The following is a 19,872-nucleotide window of genomic DNA, read 5'->3' on the forward strand; positions in this document are numbered from 1 at the left end:
CCCCCCAAACACGGTACAGGGACAACATGCCATCAAAACGCACAAAGAATAACACCCACTACACCCCTCCGCAAATGGTCGCGAGTCAGGATGAGAGCGACTCGGCAACCGCTGACCCTACCCCTGATGCCACTCCTGAGGCGGCCCCTAATGTTGTCCATGAACCGTATCAGCAATGGCTGGATATCCGCAAAAAGACTGCATGCGACTTTTCGGATCGTCTGGAAATTGTAACCACGATCCCTGCTGTAAGAAAGAGCATCCGCACTACGATGACTGACGACAGCGACTCCGCATGGAAAATACTGCTGCAGCGTTGCGTAAACCTCCTTGGGGTCACACTTGACCTCAAACACCAAGTGGAGCCATCTTCATCCAATGACCTGGACTCCTCTCACACAAACAACTCCTGGAGCAAAGGGTGCTGTGGAGTCCAGAACTACTACGGTTGAGCTTTCCGAAGCTACGACCGCAACAGAGTCTACGGCATACGATGAACTTCACGCTCGAATAAAGTCCGAAATCGTTTGTACACCACCGAAGAACTGTCTGAGAAAATCGACAAACTCTCAGCCACAGTCGAGGCACTAGCACCAGGACACGGCAAGGTCGACAACAACAGAAGGAAACAGCCAAGGTCATATGCGTCGGTCACGGCATCGCCAAGTTTACTATATAAAATTAATAGTTTAGGGAAGTAGAAGAAACCTGGGGCGAGGTTAAAGTTGGATGGTCAGAAAATTGGGTCTGTGGGGTGACTTGGGCCTGTAGATGTCGGACCCTCGCATAGCGAGGGTCTGTAATAAATTGTAACTTATGAAAGGGCCGGTTAGTCGGTGAAGTCGGGGCCTGTCGGCCTTTCAGAATCCGTCGTCATCAGGCTGTCAGGAAGGCTCGCCCCCAAATCTCCGGAGTTATTTTAGCCCCGATCATAAGGCAGAGATCATAAGAGGAGTGGCTGGACCTTGTTCAAAAATTCATAGTTTCTCACTTAGTGGTGACTTTTTTGATTCCACCTCTACAATGTCTTCTTCCGACCCTAAACAGTACTTTACCCTCTTCCGGGGCTTCCCTGGGACGGGTCATTACACATGGTCCCCCTTCGTAACTAAACTCGAGGCACGCATGCGTTTTGCGGGAATATCTTATCGCACTGAATCCGGATCCCCAAGAAATGCGCCACGAGGCAAAATCCCATACCTGACTATCGAGTCGGATGACGATCAACCGCCCCGGACGATTTCCGACTCCGCATTGATCATCAAAGATTTCATGAAAAACGGCCTGGTGGAAGACCTCAACGCGGAACTTAGTCCGGCAGACAAGGCGCAAGATCTCGCCTTGCGCGCACTTCTAGAAGACCGGCTCTATTTTCTCCAAGTGAGAAATCCTCACTCAGTCGTAATTGCCGCATTTTCCTAACACCCTTGGGCAGGGCTATGAGAAATGGGTCCAGAACTACTATAAGCAGCGCGATCATCTCTTTGCATTCATGCCATACCCATTGCGAGTCGTTTTTGGGTACTTGGGCTACCGCAAAATGACCCAAACTCTATACGGCCAAGGGACTGCGCGGTTTTGCCCGGAGGAAATTAGCTCCTTCAAAAACGAGATTTGGGCTCACCTCAGTGAACTCCTTACTGCTGTAAATCCTCAACGGTCGGGCAAGGATAACAAAGAGCCATTTTGGGTCTTGGGAGGAAAAAACCCAACGGAAGCCGATACTGTGCTTTTTGGCTTCATTGTTGGAGCGTTGATCTGCTGCTCGTAAGTGCCTGTCATATTATCAAATTCTTTGACTAACTCTCTAGTAGATGTCCTGAGTCGCAGAAGACAGTTCAATCTTTCCCTGTTCTTGTGGAGTACGCAACTCGCATTCATGACCGCTTCTTTGCCGACTATACCTTCTCGGACGGAACCGCGTCTCGTTGACACCTTAATTAGCTTAACTCAGAGTCAATAATCAATTGTGGATATTCTTCGCTCCTTTCTTTTTATGCTATCCCCACTGCGTTGTCCCAACCTCGTAGAAGGAAGTTTCGTATTTAGTAACGCAACGTACACGCGCTGCATATCTGCCCGTTAGCCGTCTCTTTAAGTCAGCAGCCCCACCCCCCTTCAGTCAAACGATAATTCTGTCAAACGATAAATTTGAAGCCTTTTGACCTGCCAAACACCACCATCAAGATGAATTCTAATTCTGACATCGAGAACCGTATTTCTGAAGCCTGCGAAACTGCCAAACGCGCTTAAAAGCCGAATTTAAGCGCATTGTCGCGTCAATTCAACGTTCCTTACCAACACCTTTAAGCCCGCTTCCATAGCCACGCAGACCTTTCCTCACGTTCTAACTTAGGCAAAACTCTAAATAATACACAAGAAAAGGCCCTAATTCAGTAGATTCAGCAGCTTGATTCTCTATATTCTTCGCCTTCTCCTTCAATGATTAGACGTACTATAAATCAGATTCTTCAGCTAACAAGACGCGTACAGTTGGCAACGCCTAGGGCTACTGCTTTATATAGAGAGTTAGCTTAAAAATATAAAGCTTCCATATAGCTTACGTATTGAAGTTAGTCCTAACAGATAGACTATTAATAAAATTAGTCTACGCTAGCTTTGAGAGCTCTTTATTCCCGCTACTACTAGCTATATAACTGGGAAATACCGACTCCTAGTTCTTAATAGCTATGGTAGTTATCTCACGCCTTAGTTCGACTAATTATACAGTAAGAATTATATTATTCCTATCTATATGCCTGCTCATTTATCTTACCTCCTGCAGCCTTTAGATATAGGCTATTTTGTACCGCTAAAACACGCGTATGAAGGCTTAGTAGAAAAGCTTATGCGTACGGGCGTTAACTATATTAATAAATATAACTTTTTGGAGATATTTCCTACAGCCCGCGACACTGTTTTTAAAGCAAAGACAATCCGGAATAGCTTCGCAGCAGCTGGCTTAGTCCTATATAATCTAGAAAGGGTGCTTAGCAAGCTAAATATTCAACTAAAGACCCCTACACCACCAGGCAGTCGGTCCACCAATTCAGCGCCTAAAACACCATACAACGCTAGGCAGCTAGAAAAGCAGGCATCTACAGTAAAAAAACTGCTTAAAACGCGTTCGCAGAGCCCTATTCCTTTATTAGAAGCGTGATTAAATAAGCTTACTCTTGTACGCGAAGAACTACGTAATTTACGCGCTTCTAATAGGAAACAGGCTCAGAAGCGGAAGCGCTCTACTAAGCAGCGCTATATACCTGAAGGCCATACTATTCAGGAAGGTTAGGAGGGATTTAAGCGTGAAAATAAGGCTTCTAAAGTGCTTGCAGACCTAGAGTCTTCTGCAGAACCGTCGCGCGTACGAGCGCCACCTCGTTGCAGTGATTGCCATATTCTAGGACATAGGCAATTGCAATGTCCTAATCGAGTTTCTAATTGATTTTTAGATAGAAATGCAATTGTTTTGTGGATAAAAGCGATAAAACTTCATATAGTGGGCGGAGGTGTCGGGTCGCTTGTAGTGGCGGGTCGCTTGTGAAATACGTTAAAGACCCCTATACTACCAGGTAGGCGGTCAACCAATTTAGCGCCTAAAATACTATACAACACTAAGTAGCTAGAAAAGCAGGTATCTATAGTGAAAAAGCTACTTAGTTCCTAAAGCTCTATTCCTTTATTAGAGGTGCGATTAAATAAGCTTATAAAAGGTTATAAATTATATTTTAATAAACCTGTTTTTGTATATAAAGAACTACGTGATTTACGCGCTTCTAATAAGGTAAAGACTTAAAAACGGAAGTACTCTATTAGGTAGCTTACTCTTCTAGAAGGCTATATAGTTTAGAGAGATTAGGAACGATCTTAGCGTGAGAATAAGGTCTAGGAACGTCAGGATACTATCCCTATAGATCCAGTGCTTTCTGCAGTTGGGCTACGCGTACGAGCTCCACCGCAGTATTCTACTTGTCATATTCGAGGACATACTAGAGTTAGATGTCCTAATCCACTTAGTAATTATATTTATATGGAAATGCAATTGTTTGGTTGATAAAAGCACTTAAGTCTCGCCTAGAGGCGGAATCGGGAGCGGAGGTGCGGCGCTCGCTTGTGTGCGGCGCTCGTTTGTGAAATACGTTATAACATCGGTCAACACAGCCGCTTAGGTATCTACAGGTACGTAACCAACGGATAATATACAAACAGTCGTAAAATGGTATACCATTCGGACGCTAAGAGTATATCGTATACTAAACGTATATTAACGAACGATCTAATGTATACTGATATTATACTACTAGTAGGACAAACACTACATACATACGCAAACAGTTAATCAAATATAAGCTTAGAAGCACCAGCCAACGATAACGAAAGCTCAACTAACAATACAACAACCCATTTAACAAACCTGCCACAATTATGCGAAGCTGAGAAATCGCAGCAGTCTTATCCCACAGAAGCTTTGCGCTTTTGGGCCTGCTGACCTCGTGGCACGGAACAAAAAATTCGAGCTGCAGAAGGTAGAGGAGGAAGTGCATTTTCCCCTGCAGCATCAATATTCTTGTCGACGAAACAACCAGCCCAAACTGGAATGCGACGGCGCGCTACTTGAGGGAACAGTATGCCCTGGTCTCCTTGCCGCAACTGCATCACCACATCCCACGGTGCCCAAAGCATATGTTCCTGTGCAAAAGTAGGAAGATCGACATCTGTTCAGGATATGTGTGTTAGCCCGGTGAACTCATCGGGTTTCCTTTCATAGACGAAGAATGGTGCAATGCAAGGGGTATCTCTTGGAATGCCGGCATGATGATTCAAGCCTTGGAGATGACACCAACAATATGCAAGATCATGTGTACAACACATGCAAAACGTATGATTAAACATCTAGCCATACGTCTCATTACATCATCTGATTATCTTGAACACATACAGGAAAAGACACAGGAACATCCCCAGGATCAAGAAGATTATGAAAAACCAAATCCATTTATACTCACCAACATGGGAGGCTGGTCCATCATCTGCATTCTCATGCAGGCCAGACCGAGAGGGCATTTGATGTTGCTGATTTTCGAGGTCACTACTTCCTGAGCAGCGTGTAACCGGGGACTTCGTGCAGTAGAATATATTGGCATCTTTGGAAGAAGCCGTGTAGAAGGCGGGCGAGGGTAATGGAGCTGGCGTGTCCTGACCTATTATTGATCTCCTTAGCACAGTGCTCGCGAATAGGGAGAGAATTGTAATATACCGGGTCGGGTAGCTAATGAGGGGCGTTCATAGCTTCGGAAAAAACCGATATCGCTATGCGCACCCGCTGGCGGGGGAGGAGGAAGCATTGGAAGCGGATCTTCAATGTCAATCACCTTCGAAGCGAAGGGACCCGCCATAATCTCCGACCTCATATTGTCTCTGAATACTGGATCGGCGTATGCATTTTGGAGGTACTCGTATGCGATCTCGTATAGTTCACTCTCTCTCAGCCATGACCAGGCAACGGCTTGTCCCGAATCAAACACCCATCGCAGAGGTTGGTTAGGTCCCACTTGTTTGTATTTGGTAACAGGCATAATCAACCAGCGGGGTGGCTTCGAAAGATATGAGAACCCAATACGGTCCGGATAGCGCCTTTTGCGGGAACCCATGTGGCTTATGTCTAGGAGAGGTGTTGATATCACATCTTGTTTCAGTGACCTAGCGAAGTCTCGGGATGTAAACTGGTCATTGAGCCAGGCACGGGAAGGCTTCGAAGGGAGCGTAGCGGGGGTCCGGGAACTCGGTCGTTCAGGCGCAGCGCCAGGTGAATAGGACTGATATCGTCTGGATACGCGGTGGAGCTCGGATATACCGGGACTGCGACTCTGCGACCTACAGCGATGAGAATGGTTCTGTCTTTCGGGTTCGCCAGAGTCGTTTGCGTTATTGTCAGGCACTGTTTCCAGATGCTCAACTTCCGGGGCTTCCCCGGAATTTTCAAGAGCAGCTGTCTGCTCAGTGGGTGAAGCAGGCTTCTTGTTTCGCATCGCAGGGTCCGAGGTTATTGGTTTACTGGTGAAAGAAAGTATCTGAAAATATGTAAGTATCATAGGCAAACAGATATGGTACTTCATGTATACCTAATTAGATGAACGTTGCACCGAGTACGAGATTACAGGTCACCTTGAGACGATCTCAGAGCTTCTGGGTGTTAACGAGAAGACTCGAGACATCTACAGGGGAGATACTTCACCTTTAAGGGATCTCCCTTTGTTCTCGTGGGGTTGCCCCGAACAAGATGAGATCTTTATTGTGACAAGAGAAGACAATTAACAAAGAAGATATTCCTAGCAGTGTTGAAGTCGACTTGTGCTTTTTCTTTATTAAGAATGTTTGTGGCGCGGAATCCGGGACTACGGAAAGCTCTTCACCACAAATATTAGTAGACTTCGATAAGGGCGAGGTCATCTGAGTCCAGCCTACTTCGGATAAGGAAATACAGAACTGGCTTCGATGAGCCGAAAGAGATATGCAACGGTAAGCCGGAATACAAGAAAGATTATAGACCAAGTCGCGGACATCTAGTGCTGTCAAGTTCGCGTTGATCGCCCAGGATTGCCAGTAGATGTAGGCGAATCCCAAATAGCCACGTATCGAAGAGTTCGTGCTCTTGGCCAAAAGACGTAAGGCAGGGAAAAGGCGAGACAGCTGACACAGAGATATAATGATGCAATATGGCCAGTGTTACCCTGCGATGTTTGGTCGGAATAAACAGCCATTCTATGAAGATCCGTAGTTGGGCGGATGTCGATCGAACAGAAACGGCCTAACTACATTCCTCGGGGGATTCTTTCCCCTCGAATTTGAATTGCGGAACGCTTATATCGGCGGGAGAAAATATCATACTTCCCTGCTCTACAGGGCTGGAATGCGCAGAACCTGGAGGAGGTATTGCCGGCTAATGTCGGGCATGCGGTCAGGAGACCACTCTTTGACCGTAATGACCTATCCAAATCCGTTCTCATTGTGTCATAAGGAGTAACGATAGTATCGCCCGGAGTAAGAAAGCCGGAAGCCGTTGGGATAGTCCTGATTCTGACTATGCATTGCCATATGCTTTATGCCCTTATGTCATCCCCCGGAGAAGTATGTTTTCCTGTTAGTACTTGGGCATTCCAAGCACTTCTAAGTCGTTTGTTATTTTGGAAGGGGGAGAGAATGTTGGCCTTGTTCCTGTGCGAATACTTTGATAACCGTGATCTACTGTGGAGCAAACACCTATAGATGTGACAGAGCTCTCTTGTTGTCGAAAAGAAAATACGAAAGTAAACCACGCAGACGGTCATGAGCTGAAGCTCCCCAGAAAGATTTCGTATGCATATGGCAAACACTAGCGAACAGGCATCAAAATGTTGGACAGGCGGTAATATAAATGGTTAGATGATGACAAATTAATTACTCAGAACGGTAGGTAAAGAAGGGGAGCGCCAGCATCGTCATGCCGAGAATGGTCTAATGGAAGTATCTAGGTTCATCAAAGACATGATAACGGTGCCCGCGGACTCCTTCGCCGCGGAAGAGGCTGGGGAACCTGCGGCCCTGCGGCACCATTTCCTCTGGAATGAACATGTCGTTCTCGGACTCGGGCTCACCAATGGCGAATTTGCCAACCTGTTGGACAATGTTAACAAAGATGTGGCAACAGCTAATATACTGACCAAACGTACCTGAATTTCGGTGTCGGTGATCGAATCCCGACTGACGCGGGCGTATCCAACCTTCCTCAATTTCTTGTATAAGATGTACTCGCACCACCGATCCCAATCCGTGGGGTCGATGTCTTTCATGCCGCTGAGGTCGCTGACATACGTGTTGTAGTTCCCTTCCAGAGGCTTGGTGACGAGATAACTCAACAAGACCAGCGGACGAGGCGAACTGCCCATCAACTTGGACAGATACTCTGTCTGGAGACGGCGGTCCTCCGGGTCTTCTTCCTGGCCTGAGTGGAACACAACAACATCAACCAGCTCGCCATACATATCAAGGGTAGCATGGATGGCGGGCGCCAGTTCACCGACAGGAGATGGAAGGAGGTGATGAGTAGAGTTCACGATCGGGAACTTGGAGAGCAGAGCGGAACCCCAAGTATGCTTATTAGGGCCAGGGCCGAAGTCCGCATACATTCCCAGGTCCTCGGCCAAGGACTGCGTAATATCACGGTTACCCATGATAATACGCTGGTTGTCGGACTCCAAAAGGCCAATGACGTCGAGCTCGAGCTCTTCGATAACGTTCTTCATGCGACGTTCCGAAGCCCACATGTCGTTGTCAAGGCCAAAATGAACGGTCCAGATACCAAGTGTGGCCAGTTTCTCATCCTTGTGGTACGGAACGTAGTCGTTGGTGGGGAAGCGCAAATATGCCACCGAGATAGAAAGGAGCTGCAAGGCCGCGAGAACGTAAGTGTAGTAGGAGCGCTGTCGGCGGCCACTTGGGCTGATAATCTTGCTCTTAGGGGTGGAGGAGTTGGTGATACCAGCCGAGAAAACCCCAGCTCCGATGGACAACATGACCGTGGTCATGAGCCAGTCCGTATGCTCACGCACAAGCGGTCCACCGGGGACAAAAGCGTATGCAACAACCCAGACGTGGAAAAGAACAAGGAACATGTACAGAAGCATGCCAATTCCGAAAGTCGTGGCTGGTGAGTGGCGGACAGCTGAGGAAAGCAAGACAGGAGAGACAGCCATAAGATAGAATGCGAGGGCAAGACCACCATAAAATCCGGCCCAGTGGCTGTAGCAGGTAACCATAGCCGCTCCCAGCGAGCCGATACCAAACGCGGTCCAGCTTCCTGCGGCGGCGGGATAAAACAGACCATAGACCAGGCCAGCACCCATAACAAAGATGGTGTACGCCCCATGAGGGACAGCGATAGGGCCACGAACAGGGTAGCCGTCCCAGACCCACGAGATCATGGTGCTAGAATCGGACAGCATGGAGTGCATGGCAAAGACAAGGCCTCCAACACCTAGAGCAGCCAAGATAGGAGAACCCTTACGGCCGGTAGTAGGGAAATAATCACCGCCACTAGTTGGGGCACGTCTAAAGGACCGAAGAGCAGCCAAGACAGCCAGAAGTAGTCCCAGCTTATTCCATCCACCATTTTCGGCATGCACAATGGGCCAGACAGGGTTGTTGGTCCTGCACGCGAACTTGGCAACGCTCGACATAATCAACCCAAGACCCCAAGCGACAATCCGAGACTCCAGTCGGGAGCCATTCGCTCTCTCGGCGTAAAGACTCGCAGTCCATGACAAGCAACCGCAGACAACGGCGAAAACAATGAGGAAGAGGCGGTTAGCCGGATCTTGCACCTTATAGGCGAGTAATCCGGAGAGGGAAAGCAGATGGAAGATACGAGGATTCTTCGTCGCGAGAGACTTAAGGCCAGGAATGGCGAGGAGAGCGGGCGCGGTATAGGCAAGGATAGCGACCTCATAACCGGAGATACCCATATACCAAAGGGGGAAATCTATGGACGTTAGGACTATCTGCAAAAGTGAGACCAGGGCACCTACACCACACAAGGACGGGGAGAGCAGTCCACATGGACCAGAGGACAAACTGCGATCGGTTAGCTGAGGTTCCTGACACGAAGTAAGGGGCAGTCCGTTACATACCCCATTGTAAGCATCGGCGGCAGCGTCGATAATTTCGGACCAGAAGAAACCTTCGCCGAAGGTGTTTCCGACGGGTTTACCCTTCCTGCCTACGGGTTAACTGCGGATTGCCCAGATACTCCGGGAGATCAGATTATACGCACTCTTTTTCGAGAACGGAGTCGGCGGTGGTCTTCAACTGCCTGGAGATTTTGGATTTTAGAACAGATCTTCCAGATACCGACACACCCATCATTTGGCAACTGTACATTTTTTTCCTCTCCTGGTTTACTTTGGAAGCCACTGTACATACCCTCTGCTAACACCTTTTACATCCCTCACCACAATTTCAAACGCGTCAAAGTCGAGGGCGGTGACCGCATCGAAACCGACATCGAAGAGGATAAGAGACCATTCGAAGAAGGCGTATTTGGTGTAGGCTAAGTGATGAGAAACGTCAGACAAGGTGGGATAAGCTGGCAGACGGATGATTCTCACCTCCAGGGACTTTGTGGACCTTGTGCTGGATGAAGTAGTAGATCAATGGCACCAGGGTACCGAAGAACAGGCTTGCCAAGATCTTCCGGTACTTGACGGCACGGCGGTTGTTTGGGCTGAGAGCGAGACATCCGAGGGTCCAGGGCAGAGTCGCAACGAGATACGAGATCATGAAGATATCATGCCAGTCATGATCATCAGTTGACGTAACATAGGTCCAACCTCCACAGGTGAACGTCCGGAAAAGCCCGACACCCGCGACCACTTTGGGGAGGGCTGAATTCGGACGCGAAGTCAAAATGTACCAGAGGAAGACGAGGACGAAGCGGGGACCGGAGGTGATGGCAATGAAAACTTGGAAGAAGGACCGCTCCGGGTAGCGGTCACCGATTGTCGCAGAGACTGACGGGAACCATTCGTCGGGGTAGCCGTAATGCTCGTTCTGCACGATCTTGTGGAAATGCAGGTACATCCCTACCACCAGGGCACTGAAGAAGGCCGTGTAGGCCACGGCGGTATGTGCCCAAGAGACCCATTTTCCGTTAAACTGTTGAACTTAGTATAAGGGCTTGGAGATAGTCATCTGATGGGTGTTAATGGACAGTACTGACCACTACAACGGCGTCCCCATCCTTGTATTTGGGAGCCATGACAGCGCAGGAGACCCGGGAAGCGTCTCCAGGGACGAGGGGAGTAAACGAAGGAAGAATATAAAGAAGAAAGATCAGACAACGGTCTAAAAAGAGCGTGGAGAAGGGAAATGGTCAAAAGAGAAGTAGATGAAGAACCAATTCGAATGCCACAGCCCCTGAGGCAGACCACGCAACTGGGAAGAAACAACCAGATCAACAGCGAATTGGTGATTCTGCGGGTGACCCGGGGCGCTAGTCCCGATGGGGCAGGCGGACAGGCCCGTACCGTTCTGGGCGGGATTTTTCTGCTGCGATACCGACCAACTTTTTTTTTGTTCCAGTTGGAGAGAGATCAAGTCCATCTGACCGATTTTCAACTCTCTCTTGAAATCATGTCTGCTGCAACGGACAAGGCCCGCTTCTTCCTGGAGAAGTCGGTGCCGGAACTGAAGGAGTACGAGCGGAAAAAGATCTTCAGCAAGGTAGAAGGATCCTTTTCCACTGGACGCGACAACAGCTGACATGGGTTGTCTAGGAAGAGATCACGTCGATAATCAAGAAGAGATCGGATTTCGAACACAAACTCAATGCGCGCGGCGCCAAACCCTCCGACTTTGTGCGGTATGCCGAATATGAAATGAATCTGGACACTCTCCGGCGCAAGAGGGTCAAGCGACTTGGGATCCGGTCCGCGGGATACTCTGGACAACGACGGATTTTCTTCATCCTTGACCGGGCCACCCGCAAGTTCCATGGCGATGTCGGTCTCTGGGTTCAATATATCGAGTACGCGCGGGAGCAGAAATCGTACAAGAAACTGTCGACCATATTCACGGACGCCTTACGGCTCCACCCGACGAACGCCGAACTCTGGGCCTACGCCGCGCAATACTCCCTGGAGGATCATGCGGATATGACACAGTCAAGGAGCTACATGCAGCGCGGTCTACGGTTCTGCAAGAATTCCCGAAAATTATGGGTTCAGTATGCCAAGTTGGAGATGATCTATATCGCCAAGCTCGTCGCTCGACGACGCATCCTGGGTCTGGATGAATTGGAAGCGCCTGCGCCGGCTCAAGAGGATGCGATGGATGCCGACGCGGATATGATCAGTCTGCCCAAGCTCACCGGCGAAGATATCAATCCAAACGCCGACGATGAGAGCGGAAATGATCAGGTGGCATTGCAGAACCTCAATTCCACGCCCGCCCTCAGTGGGGCCATTCCTCTGGCGATTTTCGACACGGCGATGAAGAATTTCCACAACGACGATAAATTCGGGCACGAATTCTACGACATGGTGTGTGCGTTTGGGGACGTGCCGTGTCTGCAAAAGATACTCGGTCATGTGCTCGAGGTGATGCAGGCATCGAAACCGACCAGCCCCCATACCCTTATCTGCTATATCAAACATCCGACTGCTGGTGTTGCGGTAACATCTGCGGAGTTCCCTCGGGCATTGGGTACGTCGTTGGTGCGGATGAAGGAGCACCGAGACGATCCGAACGTTGCCAAAGAAATCGTGGGCTGGCTGCAACCGTTGGAGAAGGCCGAAGACTTGGATCCCGCCTTACAGAAGGCGATTGCGGCGACGGTGCGAAATGTGGAACGGGTTGTACAAGCGCAGGGAGCGACGGATCATCACGTGGCATCGAAAGGCGTTCGCGGGTAGTTTTCCTTTTCTTTCTTTTCTTTTGATTTCAACGGACGAGAGAATGAAGCGTTTGTAGCGCATTATTCATCAGATTTACTACTTCGACGGCTGCTTTTCTTGCTGCTATGTAGTTTTTTAGACTTGATTCGAGCCTCATTCTCGGCTCGCTTCCTGGTCGTTGTTAGTCGGTGTCGGTGAGTGGTCGTAAGTAGGACAGCATGCGCGGAGGGCCCTTACAGTTTGTGGACGCGATCTTTTTGGGCCTGGGAAGTTTCTCCGGGAATGGCGTGCTTTGCGGTGGTCTTGAGGAGCTGGTGGAGTTTGTCGTAACATGACTCGACGTTGGCGGCTTGTTTGCGGGACTCCTCTGCGTGGAAGACCAGTGTTTCAGAGCGCTCGGCAAAGTAGCGGGAGGCACGAAGCGAGGGGTGAAGAAGACGTGGAACCAAGGGGAGTAGAGAGGCCAAGGGGACTTTCAGGGTGGCTTTGGAGTTGACTCTACGGGGATGGGAAGACCCTGGGTTAGTGCTGGAACCGATGGGGAGATTGGAGATTGGTGGAGGAGGACGGACTTGTTGACGTTCTGGCCCCCCGGACCTCCCGAACGGCTGAAGGAGATTTGACCGACGTGACGGGGGAGTGGATTGGCGTCGAACCCCGCAAGCCATTGGCGGGCGGCAAGGCAGTCGTCGTGGGTCGTGTTACTGGCAGGAGCAGCTGCACGGCGCGAGGCGAAGGCTCTTGTGATGAGGGTGGGGGAGGAGGAAAAAGGGAGCGGGGGAGGACCATGTAGATGTCGGTACATGGTGATGATTGTTTCCAGGGTTAATTTATGTGGACGGGGGAGTTGATATTCTTCAGTCGGAGGGAGTCAGACCATCAATAAAAGACATTGAATTAAAGATGACTACTAACCGGTAACAAGCACGAGGATCACCCAGAAAGTCAAGCTAGGGGGCTTTTAGCCCGACGGACGAGTCCGCCTTGATCCAGGGGGCCCGTTCGTGCAATCCGATTAATTAATTGCAGATGGATCGCCACCGTTCTCGTGCATGGAGAGTAATGTACAACACCGAATCCTAGAGTTGACCATCCGACTATAGAACCTATGAAAACTATATGAGAAGATCAACCGAGAAATAACCAATGATACCCGTGCCATATAGACCAGACCGACGCAGGATTGCGCACATACTGCGGTCTGGACCTGCAGGATTTGCCCGGCGCGGGTGACTAATCTGGAGTCGATCTGAAGTCGGAGGTGGTCAGTCCCACCAAAAACTCTTCTTCTGGTTTCTTCCATCTCCCTTCTCTTCCCTCATCACCACCACCTGCACTGCTTGGGATTCCCTCTCCCTCCTGTCGGATCCTCTCCTCTGCGTCACAATCCATCCCCACTGCCGGTTGTTCCCCCTTCTCTCGTTTCCTTTCCTCCCGGTGGGCCGCAGTCGCAGCAGGATCTCGCCCGTCCGAGCTTTATTTACGCCCGTACATAACCAAACCCTCCTTCCCTCCTCCTTCTATCCCATCCCCTCCCACTGATCTTCATCACTCCATCAACTCCTCTTCCCCCCTCTTCTTCCCTCGATTCTTCTCTATCGCCTGTTCTTTTTCGTCTTCTCCCCTTGTTTCGTTTCCAACCGCCCCGTTCCTTTTCCCTTTTCCAAAGATAGTGAGCCCCACCTTAGCTTGGTCCGGTGGAAAATCTCCGTTTCCTGGTGACCTGCCTCTACTGCTTCTTCCTCCTCCTCTTCCTCCTCTCCCGTCTCGTTTCATCACCTCTCGTCCCTGTCTTGTAGATGAATCTATCTCTTCTCTGCGGTCTACATGACACCAAGTCCCCCCGATGAAGCTCTTCACTTTCGAGGCAAGACCCTGACTCCTGAGAGCCCCCGGCCGCTGCACATCGCAGAACCCGCCAACATCCCCGTGCTGCAGAATCAAATGGACCCTGTCTTCAACGACACCTCGACTTATGAAAAGTCCGACTCCATTGAGCATCCTTCCCGCGCGTTTCCCAACGATCATGCTGTTGAGGAGGATGGTCATCCGCGCCCCATCGAGGGGACCGGGCCGTCTGCGTGGTTGAATCATCCCGATCAACCGCCGCCACCCGCCCAGCATCACCACCAACCCACGCAAGGTAGTTCTTTCTCTGATTCTCCCCCAGCCGACCATGCGTCCAACACGAATGCAACTATGTCTTCACCGGCGGTCCCGTCTGCACCATCCGCCCTCCCCGTGACCACTGCGACTTTGACTCCTGTCCCACATCCAGATGCCCAAGCAAGATCTTCTCTAACCGCTCTGCCTCCATCAGATCTCGCTTCCCATATAACACACCCTGCCCCCGATGCCACTCCCCCTTCTTCCCATGCCGCTCACAATCCTCCCAATGCGAGCGCGGTAGACCACGCCGGTAACCGTCCAGACGCCCTGGGCTCCGTTACCGATTCGACCGAGCCGGGCGTGGATTTCCAAAACCTCCTCGATAATCTCCCTCCCTCTACGGCCGCCCCTTCCGCGCCTGCAGTAGCGGACACCGCTTCCTCCGCGGATGCCGCAGTCCCTCAAGCAACAACGGACGAAGCCCTACAGTCCTCCATCGGCCTCCCCCCTCGTCCCCCGCCCCAGGAGAAGCCTTCCATCCATCCCAATTACCAACCCAACGATGATATCCGTTCATATCATCAGCTCCCCCCTCAATCCTCTAACTCTCCTCCCCCCTACTCCGCCCAACAGAGTAATTACCAATCCAACATAGGGGTTCCTTCCTTGGCCGCCGCAGGTGCTCCGGGCACGTCGTCATCAGGCGCGAACGCATTACCGCCCCCTCCCGGACCTAGTTTTCAACAGTCAATGTCGGCCGACTCACCGGAGTCTTCTCCAGGGGCCCAGAAGAGTGGTCGTGGCGATAGGGCGTCGACCCGGTCCGGCAAGGATGAAGACACTCCTTGGGGCCCGGAGGTGCAGAAAAAGTATGATGAGTTCCTGCATGACGAGCGAGTATATGTCACAGAGGGTCTGTGGGATCGCTTTCCGCCGGGGTCGAGGTTGTTTGTTGGTAAGTGTCAAATGTCCTCCGCTATCGTTGTCGCTAGTCGCTGATGCTTATTGTCTACGCAGGTAACCTGCCCACCGAGCGAGTGACCAAACGCGATCTGTTCCATATCTTCCATAAATACGGCAAACTCGCCCAGATATCAATCAAACAGGCCTACGGTTTCATCCAGTTCCTCGAGTCTGCTGCCTGTAAGCAGGCCCTTGATGTGGAACAGAATGCTGTGGTGAGAGGTCGGAAAGTCCGTAAGTATCAACGGCCCCGAGGGAACAAGAAATTCACTGACTCTCTGGCCAGATTTGGAGATTTCAAAACCCCAACGGAACACCCGGCCCGGTTTGCCATCGGCGGAATCGTCCCGTGCCGCCCCACCGAGACGCTCGAGATCTCCCGAATTTAGTCGAAGTGGTCCTCCTGGGGGTCGCAATCCTCGAGTCCCGGGCGATCGTTACGATCGACTCTATGAATCAGGTCGCATCCCCTTCAGCGATTTCAGGGACGAGCCTTCGCATCGGCGGCGGGACGATTATCGACCGCCCCCTCGATCCCCGTCACCGCGTGGGTTCCGTGGACGTGATGGCTATCGGTCTCGGGATAGAACCCCTGAACGGTACGACCGCCGAGAGCGACGGCGATCCCGTTCCCCGTACGCAAGGGACAGGAGATTCCGTAGTCCAAGCCCGCGGCCACGGGCCTTCGATGCCGAATCAGACCTGCCAGTCCCGAGAAGAAAGCCCCGGGATGTTCCAGAAGTGCAGATTCTCATCCTGGAAGAAGTGGATCGGTAAGTCACGCCCACTTTCTGTATAAGTCAACTTCCTTCCTGACCGTTTCTAGCAATTTCGTCTTCTACGTAGAGAATGCCTTCCGCAGCCGTGGCCTTCGGGTGGATGTTTTGATGCTCGGTCCTAGGATTCCACTCAACGCTGCGGTGCAGCGCCAAATCGTTGAAGGTGTGCTGGCCGTAGTGAGGCTTGCGCGTCCCAATCAATTCTCTCGCAAGATTCCGCTGCAGGTGTTTGATCGAACCGGGGGTCCCGATAACGTGCGGTTCAACGGTAAGAGAAACTCCCATATTCACAGTGACTCGCGTACTTATTCGAGTAGAATACCCCGATGTCGATCCGAACATGGCTGCGGAAGTTGTCTTTCACGCGACCCAATCTTTGCAACGTGGAGGACCTCCCACTCCTTTCCCTTTGAATCCCGCTGTCGGTGTGCCGCCCCTCGCCCCTGCACCGATCCCGCAGGCCCCTTTACCGCCTCTCGCCAATCCCCCGAATCTGGCGAACTTAATTACCTCCCTTGATGGGTCTACTTTACAGTCCCTCTTGGCTGCACTTCAGCAGCGTCCGCCTACCCTTCCCACTGCACAGCCAGCATTTCCCGGCCCAAGTACCCCCCACAGTGGTGCCGATTTGGCAAGTCTGTTGAGTGCTGCGACTCGACAGCCTGTGCCGTCTAACCCGCAACAGCCACTGCCTCCACAGTCCTTCCCTATGCCGGCGCCTAATGCTCCCGCAGTGTCGGATCCCAACCTGATATCATTGCTAGCTAAAGGCCTAGGAGGACAGCAACCCCAAAGCCAGACCGGTGTGAGCCCACATGTACAAAATATCATGAACCAGCTGGGCAAGTGGAAGCAATGATTTACGATAGTGCTTCTTTGTTTCTTTTATCTTTCCTATTTCCCACGGGTTTCAGAGTTTGATATGTTCCTGTTTTTTCAACCATGCCAGGTGTCAGGCGTTACTCGATTGATCGCTTGAGAATGTTTGCAAGCTGGTATGGGATTTGGCCATCAGATAGGGTTATGATGGCGTGGTTGTTTGGTCACTTTGCCTTTTATAATCAGCACTCCAAAATACTCGGAAGGAGTGCAGTTGTTCCTCTTCTTTATATTAATGCTGAGATGTCTGCTAGAAATATCGGGAATATGGCGCCTCAGCGAGTCTAGTGCCGCTTGTTCCGGTTTTTTGTTTCTCACGATATTATAGGGCGCGCATAGCGGGTTGTTGGAATGTCAGATATGATTTGTTCATACTCCGTAATTGTGGAACGGAAAGCGTGAAGTTGACTAGAAAATCTTTGGCCATTCTCGAATCAATATGAATTTTATGGGAATCAATTGAACCATTGGGGTATGGATGGGAAGTGTAATATGTATGGTACACGGAACCTCTGCGGTTCTAGATAAGGGATAATTATATCGTTCCAAGGTTTTCGCTTGCCTTCGTTCTTGTCTCTTTTTTCCCCCTTTTTTTGGTCTTTTCAGCTCTTCAATTATTACCGAGGAGTCCATCCTTGCGACTTCAAATCCTGCACTTTGGCCGCATCTTCCTTCTTGATGCGCTCGATCGTCTTGTCGCGATTATATTCCATCACACGCTTCTCCTTGAAGTATTTGACCTATGATTTGGTTGTCAGTACTATCCCGATATGTGCGGGGAACCGAAAAACCGCAAGCAACAAGGTACAACAGGTAGGAACAGAAACGATATACATACCCATGTCTTCGAGCACGCATTCTCAAACTCCGCGATCTCCTTGGCGCATTTCCGACGGGCTTCCTTGTCCTCCCGAATCGCATCAACGATTTTATTGTCATCCAGGCAGGAAAAGAACAGGTCCCGGCCTTCCCAGCAGCGTTGTCGCGAGGTACGATCTGGGGCTATACGGCCGCCGTCGGAGGCCTTGTTCGAGTCGGAGGACCAGGAAAACCAGCCCATTGTAGAATTGGGTCGAGCGAGGATCGGAGAGGCGGGCGGTAGGAGGAGGTCACTCGTGACGGACAGAGACAGGTAGTTGGGCGTTTTCGCGATGTTGGTGATGCCGGAAGATCAGTCGCAGGTAGTCGCTGTAATGATGGCGTCCGTCACTGACTTTCGATGCAAACGGTGCAAACCCCACACCTGTGTTTGTTGACTGCCTAGGTACCTGGGTATCAACTCGTTTCTATCATAGTTGATATATAACTTACTTTAGATATTTCCGAGCAAGCAATAGGCACCTTAGGATGGCAACCCTCATCGAACGACCAGAGATCACCTGCCGGGGTCGTGACCACACGTGTGGCTTGGCCAATTGTGGCGCTGCCAATCCCGAAGGGGAAACAAACCTCCCCCAAGCAAACTGCTTTCATCGCACGTCGGCCCTCTCACCTCCGGTCAACTCTCCCAGCTGCGTTTCTGGACCGCCGCCTCTGGCCAGTCTCTGTGAGATAATTCTGCGCTGACTTGTCACATTACCTTGTCCCGCCATCCCTGTCCTGCGGATCCCTGTACCGACCGATCTTGGTCCTCCGCGGAGGCATACGACATCGCCGCCGACATCTCCTCCGCCCTACATACCTTCAACCAACGCCTCTAGTTCATGCCCCCACGCCGTCGTGCTCCTCCTGCAGGGGCTCGAACAGAGCTCCCGCCGCTGAAGATCGTCCGCAAGATCATCATCCTCCAACTGGCCTACTATGCTTCCGCGACGGCGCTGATTCTGTTCACGACTCTGGTCTACGGCACGCCATTCTCGCTCGATTTGATCCTCAAATGGGACTCACTCCGAGGCGACACGACCATCGGATGGATGCTGGGTCTCGTATGGATGTTGAATAGCGTTCTCGGGTGAGTCGCCCCTTTCCCCCTACTCTGGTCTTGCCCACGTTCACCGAAACGACCGTTTACTAACCCTCCTGGCGCAGCGTCATCTTTCTCCTGCTCTTTGTCGTCCGCTCGAAGCTGATCCCCGACTTCGCGCTCACTCTCCACTTCCTCCACCTCATCATCACCTCGTTCTACACCCACGCCGTCCCGTCCAACTGGCTCTGGTGGGGCCTGCAATGCGCCAGTGCTGCCGTGATGACCTTCCTTGGTGTCTGGGCCTGTCAGTGGCGGGAGCTCCGGCCCATTAGCTTTGGTGGAATCGCCGGGACTGGAAACCCCGCGGGCTCGTCCCAGCCGCCGGCCGGTGAAAGTCAGTCGTCGCGCGGTCGCGGTCGGGCCCGCGACGTAGGGAGTAGCAGTGGGGAGTACGAGTTGAACGAAATTAAAGGGATGGGGGAACAGGCAGTATAACTGACGCCTTTCGTTGCATGGGGGTTTGGTTCGCTTTTTCGGTCCCGCCGAGACCGATTTCTATTCGCTTACTTGCTTTGTATACCCTGGCTGGGTGGTTGGTCCACCCTATAGATGGCGTTTCTTGGATGGGAATGTCATTATACCTATGATGACGAACCTGATGACGAGGGGAGATCGGATGATGACATTTCGAATGTGCGGGCACATGTGTATTATCGTTGCTACTTGTCAATACAAGAATCGGTTGATAGAGTGGATGTAATCCCGGGTACAGACACCCGAACCAGCGCCTTTTGGTGATGGCCTGTCG

At 51.2% G+C, this 19,872-nt stretch overlaps 9 protein-coding genes across 9 annotated transcripts; 4 read left to right on the forward strand and 5 right to left on the reverse strand.

Annotated features, from left to right (window-relative positions):
- The first annotated feature begins 851 nt into the window (after positions 1 to 851).
- BDV59DRAFT_188753 (glutathione S-transferase family protein) lies at positions 852 to 1,985 on the forward strand. Its single transcript, XM_073691495.1, has 3 exons — positions 852 to 1,380; positions 1,436 to 1,767; positions 1,815 to 1,985. The coding sequence occupies exons 1-3, from the start codon at positions 1,024 to 1,026 to the stop codon at positions 1,930 to 1,932; spliced, it is 807 nt and encodes a 268-aa protein (XP_073543047.1). The 5' UTR covers positions 852 to 1,023; the 3' UTR covers positions 1,933 to 1,985.
- A 4,344-nt stretch (positions 1,986 to 6,329) lies between these two features.
- BDV59DRAFT_188755 (uncharacterized protein) lies at positions 6,330 to 6,806 on the reverse strand. Its single transcript, XM_073691496.1, has 2 exons — positions 6,466 to 6,806; positions 6,330 to 6,407 (listed from the first exon to the last, which is right to left on the reverse strand). The coding sequence occupies exon 1, from the start codon at positions 6,759 to 6,761 to the stop codon at positions 6,573 to 6,575; it is 189 nt and encodes a 62-aa protein (XP_073543048.1). The 5' UTR covers positions 6,762 to 6,806; the 3' UTR covers positions 6,330 to 6,407; positions 6,466 to 6,572.
- A 252-nt stretch (positions 6,807 to 7,058) lies between these two features.
- Positions 7,059 to 11,123, reverse strand: BDV59DRAFT_188756 (putative integral plasma membrane protein). Its single transcript, XM_073691497.1, has 8 exons — positions 10,754 to 11,123; positions 10,143 to 10,689; positions 9,958 to 10,084; positions 9,809 to 9,847; positions 9,666 to 9,750; positions 9,564 to 9,609; positions 7,710 to 9,517; positions 7,059 to 7,653 (listed from the first exon to the last, which is right to left on the reverse strand). Exons 1-8 carry the CDS (start codon positions 10,790 to 10,792, stop codon positions 7,495 to 7,497), a joined length of 2,850 nt encoding a protein of 949 aa, XP_073543049.1. The 5' UTR covers positions 10,793 to 11,123; the 3' UTR covers positions 7,059 to 7,494.
- A 43-nt stretch (positions 11,124 to 11,166) lies between these two features.
- Positions 11,167 to 12,446, forward strand: BDV59DRAFT_206218 (snoRNA-binding rRNA-processing protein UTP6; the record flags this gene model as incomplete). Its single annotated transcript, XM_073694761.1, has 2 exons — positions 11,167 to 11,256; positions 11,310 to 12,446. The coding sequence occupies 2 exons, from the start codon at positions 11,167 to 11,169 to the stop codon at positions 12,444 to 12,446; spliced, it is 1,227 nt and encodes a 408-aa protein (XP_073543050.1).
- Positions 12,447 to 12,661: 215 nt separating this feature from the next.
- On the reverse strand, positions 12,662 to 13,233 carry BDV59DRAFT_206219 (peptidyl-tRNA hydrolase domain protein; the record flags this gene model as incomplete). The annotated part of the gene is made up of 2 exons (XM_073694762.1): positions 12,662 to 12,926; positions 13,001 to 13,233. 2 exons carry the CDS (start codon positions 13,231 to 13,233, stop codon positions 12,662 to 12,664), a joined length of 498 nt encoding a protein of 165 aa, XP_073543051.1.
- A 1,022-nt stretch (positions 13,234 to 14,255) lies between these two features.
- Positions 14,256 to 17,138, forward strand: BDV59DRAFT_196565 (putative RNA-binding protein (Nab3); the record flags this gene model as incomplete). The annotated part of the gene is made up of 5 exons (XM_073692730.1): positions 14,256 to 15,492; positions 15,555 to 15,738; positions 15,795 to 16,277; positions 16,327 to 16,547; positions 16,597 to 17,138. The coding sequence occupies 5 exons, from the start codon at positions 14,256 to 14,258 to the stop codon at positions 17,136 to 17,138; spliced, it is 2,667 nt and encodes an 888-aa protein (XP_073543052.1).
- Positions 17,139 to 17,414: 276 nt separating this feature from the next.
- On the reverse strand, positions 17,415 to 18,363 carry BDV59DRAFT_140309 (cytochrome c oxidase subunit 6B family protein). Its single transcript, XM_073687163.1, has 3 exons — positions 17,997 to 18,363; positions 17,721 to 17,898; positions 17,415 to 17,575 (listed from the first exon to the last, which is right to left on the reverse strand). The coding sequence occupies exons 1-2, from the start codon at positions 18,216 to 18,218 to the stop codon at positions 17,776 to 17,778; spliced, it is 345 nt and encodes a 114-aa protein (XP_073543053.1). The 5' UTR covers positions 18,219 to 18,363; the 3' UTR covers positions 17,415 to 17,575; positions 17,721 to 17,775.
- Positions 18,294 to 18,746, reverse strand: BDV59DRAFT_140329 (uncharacterized protein). The gene is made up of 2 exons (XM_073687165.1): positions 18,470 to 18,746; positions 18,294 to 18,418 (listed from the first exon to the last, which is right to left on the reverse strand). The coding sequence occupies exons 1-2, from the start codon at positions 18,629 to 18,631 to the stop codon at positions 18,365 to 18,367; spliced, it is 216 nt and encodes a 71-aa protein (XP_073543054.1). The 5' UTR covers positions 18,632 to 18,746; the 3' UTR covers positions 18,294 to 18,364.
- BDV59DRAFT_140315 (protein SYS1) lies at positions 18,521 to 19,815 on the forward strand. The gene is made up of 2 exons (XM_073687164.1): positions 18,521 to 19,109; positions 19,187 to 19,815. Exons 1-2 carry the CDS (start codon positions 18,862 to 18,864, stop codon positions 19,557 to 19,559), a joined length of 621 nt encoding a protein of 206 aa, XP_073543055.1. The 5' UTR covers positions 18,521 to 18,861; the 3' UTR covers positions 19,560 to 19,815.
- The last annotated feature ends 57 nt before the right edge of the window (positions 19,816 to 19,872 follow it).

Source organism: Aspergillus ambiguus (assembly GCF_047715705.1).
Source record: "Aspergillus ambiguus strain CBS 117.58 unplaced genomic scaffold BDV59scaffold_58, whole genome shotgun sequence".
Lineage (NCBI taxonomy): Eukaryota > Fungi > Ascomycota > Eurotiomycetes > Eurotiales > Aspergillaceae > Aspergillus > Aspergillus ambiguus.

Excerpts from the sequence above, each read along its gene's own strand:
- BDV59DRAFT_188753 (XM_073691495.1), top strand. The coding sequence starts at position 1,024 with ATGTCTTCTTCCGACCCTAAACAGTACTTTACCCTCTTCCGGGGCTTC. Across the intron at positions 1,381-1,435 it reads ACCGGCTCTATTTTCTCCAA|GGCTATGAGAAATGGGTCCA; the intron begins GTGAGAAATCCT and ends ACCCTTGGGCAG. Across the intron at positions 1,768-1,814 it reads GGAGCGTTGATCTGCTGCTC|ATGTCCTGAGTCGCAGAAGA; the intron begins GTAAGTGCCTGT and ends ACTCTCTAGTAG.
- BDV59DRAFT_188755 (XM_073691496.1), bottom strand. The coding sequence starts at position 6,761 with ATGGCTGTTTATTCCGACCAAACATCGCAGGGTAACACTGGCCATATT.
- BDV59DRAFT_188756 (XM_073691497.1), bottom strand. The coding sequence starts at position 10,792 with ATGGCTCCCAAATACAAGGATGGGGACGCCGTTGTAGTG. Across the intron at positions 9,751-9,808 it reads GACTCCGTTCTCGAAAAAGA|GAAGGGTAAACCCGTCGGAA; the intron begins GTGCGTATAATC and ends ACCCGTAGGCAG. Across the intron at positions 7,654-7,709 it reads TCACCGACACCGAAATTCAG|GTTGGCAAATTCGCCATTGG; the intron begins GTACGTTTGGTC and ends ATTGTCCAACAG.
- BDV59DRAFT_140309 (XM_073687163.1), bottom strand. The coding sequence starts at position 18,218 with ATGGGCTGGTTTTCCTGGTCCTCCGACTCGAACAAGGCCTCCGACGGC. Across the intron at positions 17,899-17,996 it reads ATGCGTGCTCGAAGACATGG|GTCAAATACTTCAAGGAGAA; the intron begins GTATGTATATCG and ends ACCAAATCATAG.
- BDV59DRAFT_140329 (XM_073687165.1), bottom strand. The coding sequence starts at position 18,631 with ATGAAAGCAGTTTGCTTGGGGGAGGTTTGTTTCCCCTTCGGGATTGGC. Across the intron at positions 18,419-18,469 it reads CTTGCTCGGAAATATCTAAA|GCAGTCAACAAACACAGGTG; the intron begins GTAAGTTATATA and ends CCAGGTACCTAG.
- BDV59DRAFT_140315 (XM_073687164.1), top strand. The coding sequence starts at position 18,862 with ATGCCCCCACGCCGTCGTGCTCCTCCTGCAGGGGCTCGAACAGAGCTC. Across the intron at positions 19,110-19,186 it reads ATGTTGAATAGCGTTCTCGG|CGTCATCTTTCTCCTGCTCT; the intron begins GTGAGTCGCCCC and ends CTCCTGGCGCAG.